Source organism: Terrapene carolina, unplaced genomic scaffold, assembly GCF_002925995.2.
Source record: "Terrapene carolina triunguis isolate 2854851 unplaced genomic scaffold, T_m_triunguis-2.0 Scaffold66, whole genome shotgun sequence".
Taxonomy (NCBI): Eukaryota; Metazoa; Chordata; order Testudines; family Emydidae; genus Terrapene; species Terrapene triunguis.
Window position 1 is genome coordinate 3,224,810 of NW_020664417.1, and position 10,305 is coordinate 3,235,114.

General features: G+C 39.5%; 1 protein-coding gene across 2 annotated transcripts in view; it reads left to right on the plus strand.

Moving 5' to 3' along the window:
• The first annotated feature begins 8,391 nt into the window (after positions 1–8,391).
• The window catches only part of MYOZ2 (myozenin 2), a 24,941-nt gene continuing 23,027 nt past the window's right edge, over positions 8,392–10,305 (plus strand). The window contains exons 1-2 of one of the 2 annotated variants that reach the window (XM_024213090.3): positions 8,392–8,544; positions 9,131–9,233. In XM_024213090.3, coding sequence (XP_024068858.1) covers positions 9,158–9,233 — 76 coding nt within the window. In that variant the 5' untranslated portion in view covers positions 8,392–8,544; positions 9,131–9,157. Of the gene's footprint in view, positions 8,545–9,130; positions 9,257–10,305 lie in introns of those variants that run through there. The other variant, XM_024213098.2, reaches the window with a different exon arrangement.

A 10,305-nucleotide genomic window follows, 5' to 3' on the forward strand; every position in this document is an offset into this window, starting at 1 on the left:
CCCTCCTAAAAATGAATATTTCCAGGGATTTTCTCCTTTACCTGAGTATAAATTATAAAAGCCGTGATCTTGGAAATATAAAATGTGTTTTTATGACATGCTTATTACACACTATTAATTATTATTTATCATTACAGAATTTGTATTACATTATGAAAATGGCAACACTCTTCCAAGATCTCACTTTCGTAGCTTGTATCACTTTGAATAAGCCTGTTATAAGACAAGGCTCCTATGTTTCATCAAGGAGTATCAGATGTGAAACAGCATGAAGGTATTTAAGAAGACAACTCAAAGAGTTCCTCCTACACAAGCATTCAGGTCTTGAGCAGTCCAGGCAAACAACGCACGTTACAACAAAGCTTAAACTTGTTCTTCATAATAATTTTAAAAACCATACTAGCTGCCTATTTAATTTTAAAAACAGCAAAAAATATCCACCTCCCTTTCCATTTCTTATAAGGAATCTTGACATTTAAATCTCCTCAGTGTGATAGAAATGCTTGCTTTGATCTTCTTAGCTCTTGGACGTTCAGGGGCTTCGGGCAGCTGGCCCTGTGCTGCCTGGCATCCCTAGGGACAGCTCTGTCCGCCATTAGAGAGTTTTTTCCCCGAGAACCCCCTGTAACATTTCGTGAACCCCCAGGGGTTCACGAACCCCAGTTTGGGAACCACTGGCATAGGGAAAAGTCCCATGACATGGGGGTGAGGCTGCGGGAGCAGAGATATGGGCTTGCCTAGTGCCCAGGATTGCTTTAATCCAGCCACATGCTAACACAGACTGTAAGGAGTAAGGTCACTTTCCGTTTCTGCAAGATTTTATAGATAGGACACCTTAAGAGATGAGGTGTTGTTTTCTTAGTGCTCTCTAAAATGTTAGTGGAATTGGCAGGACAGAGGTATAAAGCCTCCAAAATAACCCTTCTCCCCAAACAAACAAAGGTATCACACGAGGCCCCTAACTCACAGAAGGCATTGGTACCAATCCCAGAAAAGAATCGGAAAAGTATGTGTGTTGAAAAGAAAGTTCTGAAGAAAGTGCTAGTGGCACTTTGGCTCTGTCTACACTTAGCTGGTGTGTAGAGTACAAGTACTACACGAGTATGTACATGCTGTATTGAAAAGCTCCAGCAGCAGGAAGGCAGCAAAAATAGCAATGTAGACATGGGAGGCACTGCTTGGACATATAGAGAGCTGTGTAGAGTATATACCCTGGGAATGCAGATGTGTAGGGCACTCTTCTCGACTCATCTAAGCTGTGCCTGACCGTCTACACGGCTATTTATACCCATGCTAACTGGGAGTGCAGTGTCTGTACTCTAAATGCCTCCGCGAGTGTAGCTGTACCTTTAAAAAAAGAGAAGCATACATACAAAGATGGAAAGTTAAAGGGGATACAAATTTCTTTATCTCTCTATCTACTTGTCCAAGTCATCATAGTTACAGAGCATGCATGGTACAGTACAGTACCACATCACATCATCTAAGTGCTAATTTCCACCCTTATGCCTTAATAACACCTTAGTTATTAAAACGGATAGAATTTTTTTAAATAACTAATTTTTCAACTTTTAAGTGGAGCTGGTTGAAAAAAAATCATTGAAACTTTTTGTTTTTGAATAAAACTGGCTTTTGACCTAAAAACAAACTTCAGATTTTCATCCAAAATGTTGGCGTTTTTGTGAACACCCATAACCAAAATATTTTCAGTTTTCAGCAACCAAAAAAATGAAATTATTCAGTGTTAAAACTGAAATCTTTTTAGTTTTCAGTAAGCAAAACTGGAAATTGTTTGGGGTTTAACCTGAAAAACCTGAAACATTTTGAGGAGAAATATTGATGAAAATGGAAAATTGTTGTTTTTGTTGACATTTTTTGTGAAGAAAAAAGTGTCTTCCCAACCAGTTCTACGTTTAAGTTTTCTTTTATTCCACTCAACTTGGACACTGAAATAGACAGGTCAGTCTTGCTTTCTCTTTATTGTACCGATCCTGTCTTTAAATCAACACAGGTGGAACCCTGCACTCAAGCAGAATCCTTTTGACTTCACTGGGACTCTGCATGGATTGAGGAATCCTCCCATATGGATGTGATGGGAGGATCAGAGCCTTCGGTTCACTAGGGCTTCTAGTGCTGTTGTATTTGGGTTGCATTCATTGTTGGAGAAGATTTCAACTGAAAGAAAAAACGAACTCTTTCCCCTTTTTAAAATTAGGTCATGCTAAATTTGTGTGACACAAGCATGCAGATTTTCTTGCAGGTGAGATAACTGTCACAGAAAATGCTTCAATGTATTAGAGGAAAAATAAACATTGGCAAGAGCTGTGAAGGAAAATGTGATAAAGTCTCTGGATAAGACACTGGAATTATATAATCAAATAGAGGGGGAAAAAGTAGGCTTGCTTTGGCAATTTGTTTCTTGACATATGGAACAGTAGCTCTTTCCAAGTATCCACCTCTATTTACTTTAGTTTCGCTCCTTATTATGGACACGTCACGTGACTTTGGCACAACAATAGCCTATGTGTTAGAGGGTGAATTGTCAGTGGAGGGGTGAGTCTGGACACCAAACGTTTGAGTTTTCCATTTGTGGTTAAAAATTTAACAGTTGCATTGCTGGCACAGGTGGGAGAAAGCATTGAAAAAGAAGACGGAGTTTTGGAGTCAAGTCCACACACCCCTTATGCTTATGATGCCTTTCTGATCTCTCACTTCTTACTTTCCTTTTTACCGTATCTTTTCTTTTTCTTTTTTGGACAATACTTCTTACCTTAGACTATAAGACTGAAGAGAGCTTTAAAAAATTAACTCAAAACTGACAGGTAAACTGCAAAATCAAGGAACAGTAAAAAAATAAAACAAGTAAGTTTGAGTGTGTCTGTCTATCTATCTATGATTTGCAGTTCACCTTTCAAGTTGCATGAGAGTGTAATTTACTTAATTTACCCTCTGGGTTCTGCCAAGTAGTCCATAGTCACCACCATAACTTTCAATAAATATCTGAATTTAAGGAGTTTATACAAAAACAAACCCAAAGTTGAGTATTGAATTTACCATTGACTATATTCTTGGCAATCTGGTATACAATCCCTCTCTTTCTTTTTCTCCTTCTGTAAGAACTGTTCTGTTTATTGGAAAGTGAATACTACAAAAAAGAAAGAAAGAGATAGAGGGAGACATTCCTCACAGGAAAAAAAAAAGTATACCTGGGACTTAACCCTGCAAATCTCATTCAGGCACTGAACATAATCCTGATCCTGGAGACACTTACACACATGCTTAATTTTATGTCATTGCTAGGAGTTCAATTTAATGGGACTACTCAAGGTAGTGAAGTTAAGCCTGTGCATAAATGTTTGAAGAATCAGGGCCTAGAGTTGAATGTAAGCACATGTGTAAAGTTAAGCACATACTTAAGTGCTTTGCTGAAGTGAATAGAAGCCTCAGGCAAAACTCCCATTGACCTCAGTTTGAGTTTTGCCTGAACAGATTCCCTGGTGTGTATAAGAACAAAAAAACTGAAATACAGAAGAGAAATGGTTGTAGGTAATCTCCCCCCCCACACACACACTTTTAAGTCTGCACTTCCTTTCTGGTAAATTATGCTCTCTGGAGAAAACAGCATGGTAAGAAAAATCCCACAAGGAGCTACAAAGGACAATACTAAAAGGAAAAGTCTGACTGAGTTAAATAAAAATGCCCTAGAGGAAAAAGACAGGTAATTGTTGTCCTTTTTCATAGGGTGGCTAAAGCATTCCAGTTCACCACTAGCTTAATCATATTTCCTCTCATTGAAATGCATGATTTGCTTTGGTTTTGGTATGCCGTATCACGATGCTGTATGCTATAAGTCTTTAACCTTCTTTAACCTTTATTCCTTATTATGGACATTATGAGAGTCACGTATACACACAGTGGGTTTAGTAACTCATGGCCTGATATTTTCAGATACTGAACACCCTGAACTCTTCTGACTACTATGGGAATTGGGGGCACTCAGGGTATATCTACACTGCGATAAAAAAACTGGTACCAAGTCTCAGAGCTCAGGTCAGCTGACTTGGGGCTCCGACTGTGGGGCTAAAAATAGCAGTGCATATGTTTGGGCTCGGGCTGGAGCCCGGGCTCTGAGACGCTCCCCCCTCACAGGTTCTCAGAGCCTGGGCTCCAGCCTAAGCCCAAATATCTACACTGTATTTTTATAGCCCCATGAGCCTGAGTCAGCTGACCTGTCCAGACAGGGACATGCTGCAGGTCTTTTATTGCAGCATAGAGATACCCATAGTAAACTGCAGGATCAGATTCTCTGTTTGCAACTGTTACAGTTAAAGTTTACTGGTCCCATCGATTCCCCAGATGAAACTCATTATATGACCAATCCTGTTCCTATTTAAATTAATGGGAAAACTCCCATTGGCTTCAATGGGAGTTGGATTGGGCCCTTGAATAATCTTCACAAAGAGGCTGTTTAATGTTCAACTTTCAAATCATAAAGTTCACAGTTAAATGTTCTGTACATAAAGTTTCAGGTTGTGATTTGATACCATCCTTTTCTTCTCGGAGTAAGATATGACACTGAAGCCAGAGAGATAAACCAATGTGAAAGGAACAAACAGAATGTAGCCCCCAGTTCAACAAAGTACTAAAGTATGTGATTAAAATTAGCCATGTTTTTAAGTGCTTTAAGAACATAAGACCTGCCATATTGGGTCAGACCAGGGTCCATCTTGCCCAGTATCCTGTCTCCAACATTGGCCATTACCAGACTTCAGGGGAAGCATACAGAACAGGACAATTATGGACTGATCCACTCCTGTCTTCAGGTAGTCAGAGGTTTAAGGTAGCCCCGAACCTGGGGTTGCATCACTGACAATCTTGGCTAACAGCCATGATGGACATATTCTGCATGAACTTATCCAGCTCTTTTTTGAACCCAGTTATACTTTTGGCCATCACAACATCCCATGGCAATGAGTTCCAGAGGTTACTTGTCCATTGTGTGAACTGAACAGCTCTAATCGTTTTAGTCTCTCCTCATATGGAAGCTGTTCTATACCCTTGATCATCTTTGTTGCCCTTCTCTGAACCTTTTTGAGATGGAAAAACCAGAACTGGACACAGTAAACGAGGTGTGGGTGCATCATGGATTTATATAGTGGCACTATGATATTTTCCATCTTATTTTCTATCCTTTTCCTAATAGTTCCTAACATACTGTTAGCCTTTTTTGACCACTGCTGCGCAGTAAGCAGAAGTTTTCAAAGGACTATCCACAGTGCCTCCAAGATCTCTTCCTTAGATGGTAATAGCTAATTTAGACCCATCATTATATATGTATAGTTGGGATTATTTTTTCCAATGGGCATTACTTCGCATTTATCAATGTTGAATTTCATCTCCCATTTTGTTACCCCATCACCCAGTATTGTGAGATCCCTCTGTAACTCCTCACAGTCTGCTTTGGACACAACAGCCTTGAATAATTTTGTATCATCTACAAACTTGCCACTTCACCCCCTTTTCCAGATTATTGATGAATATGTTGAACAGCACTGCTTCCAGTAAGATCCTTGGGAGACCCTTCTTTTCCCCTCTCTTCACTGTGAGACTTGACCATCTTTCAACCTGTTATTAACCCATGATGGAAACTTTTGTCTTATTCCATGGCTATTTAGTTTCTTTAAGAGCCTTTGGTGATGGATGTTGTCAAAGGCTTTCTGAAAATTCAAGTACACTGTATCAACTGGATCAGCCTTATCCACATGCTTGTTGACTCCCTCAGAGAATTCTAATAGATTGGTGAGGCATGATTTCCCTTTACAAAAGTTCTGTTGATTCTTCACCAACAAATTGTGTTTATCTATGTGTCTGATAATTCTTTTCTTTACTATAATTTCTACAAATTTGCCTGGTTCTGAAGTTAGGTTTACTGGCCGGTAATTGCCATGACCTCCTCTGAAGCCCTTTTTACAAATTGACTTTACATTAGCTACTTCCCAGTCATCTGCTTACCTGAACTGGGCCCATACAAATTTGGACTTATGTACAAAATCCATAGCTACCTGTTTTAAGACAAAAATAGCTGGGGGTAAATTTAAATAAAATGAAATATCTCCATATTTGTGTTACTTACTTTTGCTTTATAGTGCTGAAAGAATGTGAGACCTGATCTCCTCATGGCATTGCCACTAATCAGGTACTGAAATGTCATAAATATCAGCCCCAGAAATGGCTCCTGGATGCATTTTTAAAGCAAAAGCCTCAGATGAACATAAATACAAACAAAACACACAGCTCCAGTTGAAATCAGTGGGACTTCTACCTGTACAAGGGCTGAACGAAACTGAGCAAGACTTCAGGATTTGCACTAAATACTGAAAAGATAAATACAAAAATAAATACCAGACCCAATACTTAACCCCCATAAGAACAAAACACGGATCAAAGTGATCAAAATAACTTTTGGATTGTTAGAAACAATTACACTTTTGAATTTTTGTTTTTGTTGTTTTGTATCTTCTTTCCTAGCAACTGTTTCTACTTTTGAAGCAAGAAGACAAAACAATTGTAAGGGGGAAATTCTTATGTTCCCTTTGTCTATACAAATCTGTAAATTACCTGCTGTGGAGGCATAGCTCTGGATTTTTATCACTGAGACATCTGTCCAAATTCTGGCTGTCACTGAAAAACATTGACTGTCTGCTCCATATACACTATGTGTAGTCAGGAAATGAGAAAAAACAAGTGCTGTAGTCAGAGTTAAAGGAGGTATATGATGACCCAAGCTATGCTCCACGCACACTGTCTCACCTCCTTCACAGTCTCTCTTCTTCACCCTCATTCCACCTCCTTTCCTAGCTCCCCTGCTTCCCCACCTTCTTCTTTTGTGATGTATAAAGATGGTTTTATAGGGTTTTTAAAGTGTATATGGTTTTTTGTTTGTTTTGTTTTGTGGAGAGGTTGCTGTTGGTTTTGTGGTTTGTTTTTTACCCTGGAAATCTCAGGTTTATCAAGTCTGGTCTTCCCGGCTTTTGCTGGAGGACTTGCTAAAGGTCTCAGAGAAACAGGGAGCTCTCTGGGTCTTTTACTGAATGGGTGAAAAGTATTGAATCTTTAACAAACAGTTTTTTCTCAAGTGTTTGTTAAGGCATCCTTTTTATCAGATGCTCAAACCATGCATGAAAGAGCAGTGGAATTACTGTCAAGTATACTAGTAAGCCGTTTCTGTTGACTCTTAACAAGGATGAAAAATGAGCCTCGCTCATGGGCAGGGGAAACTATGGTCTGCAACAGAGAGGTTTTACAGGGGTGAGTTTAGGAAAAGCCAAACTTGAGGAGAAAGCTTAGGCCGAGGTTTATGTTTATGAGTATGTTTGTTTGAATTTTATACAGTGTGTATATATATTTTTTTAGAAAGAGGGGGCCTCTTGCTTACAAGGTATTAACAATTATATATCTGTTTTAAAGAACCTGGATAAAACTCACATCCAAACTCAATTATCCAGGTTTCACTTCTTTTGTACTGTGATGTCACAATCCTACGAGTCTTCTGCTGAGTCTTCCAGGGAGGCAAGAACTCAATTTCTGATGTGGAAAAAAAAGCAGAAAACAGAACTTCTTTAGAACAAAAACCCAACAAAACCAAAACCAGAAAAACAGACTCCTCATCTCCTTCTCCTCTACCATTCGGGTACCTTTTATACATAAAAGGGAGTGGGGCACAACCTCAGTGTTTTCTTTGGCAGGTGGACAAGGTAGCTACTGTCCTGGGATACCTGGGATCGTACATATAACAAGTTTCTAGCATAAAGTGATACAGTATATTGGGTATTAATGGATTCTAAATTATTGCAGTTTTCTGAAATCAATTTTAAAAAATCATTATGAGACAAATTCTTGTACTATTTCTTGAGACAAACTGTAGCCTATTGTAAAAGTGTTGTCTTAACTCAAATAACACTGCAGGTTTCTGATTTCTTTTTAAGAGTAGGCTTTGTACATCAGCCGTCTGCCACTAACTTTAGTCATCAGCTACTATAAAGGCATGGTTTTATCTTTCATTGAAGGATTAGCCCATTCCATTCCCATCATATAGTCTTCCTCATCATATATTTATCACCTTATTTTTAAATGGCTTTCCCCTGGTTATAACATGGAGATTATTCTTCTTCAAGGTGATGATGGGATGATCTGAACAAGTATGACGAGAGCATTCCATGAAATCTCCCAATAAGCTCTGGAAGAGATACACTCTCTTTGTGGTGGGTACAGCTGAATCCTTTCTGTTCTCTTCTTTCGCCAGGAAGATATGACTAGCTGAAGTGTTTGGTTCTATATATAGCTGGCTGATGTCAGCTGGATGCCAGTCTCTTTGGAGAGGGTCAGCCCCCTGTTTGTCTTTGTACTAGGTACCATGCAGACCCAACCAGAAGGATAGAAACCATCCAGGACCAGGCAGGTCATCCCCATTCATAACAAACTCCAGAAACTTCACCAAAAGGGGTTGGGATTGCTTTTTTCTGCACAACAAAGCCTAACAATAGGGTAAGTGTATTGTTTCCTGAAATATTTTGACATTGTTTGTCCTACAATCTGTTGCATAGAAGACATTTAAGTAACATCTTATCTCAGGAATAAAATAAGATGTATATTTTTATCTAGGTGGGGAATCCACTTTCTTTGCTTATTTAAAGATGCTTTAGCAAGCTCATCAACCTTTTTGCTGTCACTTTAAGCAGTTTGCCAGAATTTTTCCTATTTTTGAGACTGTAGATCAAGGGTTAACAAAAGACAGCATATGAAATAAATCACAGATTTGCAGGTTTTTTTTAAACATAGTGTGTGGAAATGAGAAGGCCCAGACCACTGCCACTGATCTTGCTACAGAATTTGTGTAGCCAAAGGACAGTATGTCACTCAGGACTTCTTATCCTTGAGTCGGAGAACATGTCTCTGATCAGATGTTTGCAAGGAATGATTGCCAGTTTCTTTGGCATTGTTAAAAAGACAGCTTAGCCAAATGAGAAATAAATATACTCACTAATTATTCTGAAGACAATGCTAGAAATAAAAGTCAACTGGATTCTGCACACTGGCTTAACAATGTAAAAATGTGGATTTTTTTTTTCAGTGAGGAAAACCCCACCAGACAATCACAATGTTATCACATTCTGCCATGGTCAAAGAGAGGAAACAACAAGCATCAGCCATTATGAAGGAAATCTACGGCAATGGTATAGAGCTAAAACCGGTTACTGTATGTCCTATGTTCCTTTAGCCCCTTCCTAACATTTCTTTTTAATCTTACAGTTTAACTCTCTTACAGCTCTGTCTCTGGGTATTCTGCCATAAATAATCCAGTGGCGGTATCATGCTGCCTATAGTAACCAATCCTTTTGTAGTTGTCTCTTTTCATTTGAAAGCTATTTTCAGATGAACAACTGTTGTGAAGGAATGAAGTAATCTAACAGCTGATGTACATTCTGCTTGGATAGCCTTTCAGAATATTATTTGGGGCTAATATCATGACTGGATTCCATTTTACAAGACTATTCATATACGAAACATGATTATCTGTCTATATCTTTTTTCCTGTTTTCCATTTCTTTTAATATCCGTTATAAAAAATATTTGTATCATTATTCTCCTTCTTCCCCTCAAAGCTAGCTATTGGGATTAAGAAACCTTATTAGCTCTTGTCATTTCTCTCCAATACATAGTCACTGGCTGATCTTTTAAGCAACAATTCAACTTTTCTGTTGCCATTTTGAGGGTAATGGGGGCTATGAAAATCTTAGCTTGATTTTCAAAAGTGGGTGCTTAAGATTATCCTCCTAACGTGAGACTTTCAAAAGTGCTTTGTGATTTAGGAGCACATGTCCCATTGACTTTCACTGGGACTGTGCTCCTAACTCAGATGCTTTTGAAAATGCCACCCATAGAACCTTATTTAGGTGCTTAAATAAGTGGCCTAATTTTCAAAAGTGTTGAGCATCTAGCAGTCCCCCTTGAAGTCTGTGGAAGTTGTTTAATACTCAGCAATTTTGAAAATCAGGCCATTGGTTTAGATCAGGGGTCGGCAATGTTTGGCACGCGGCTCGCCAGGGTAAGCACCCTGGCGGGCCGGGCCGGTTTATTTACCTGCTGACGCGGCAGGTTCGGCTGATCGCGGCCCCCACTGGCCGCGGTTTGCCGTCCCGGGCCAATAGGGGCAGCGAGAAGCGGCGCGGGCGAGCGATGTGCTGGCTGCGGCTTCTTGCCGCCCCCATTGGCCCGGGACGGTGAACCACGGCCAGTGGGGGCCGC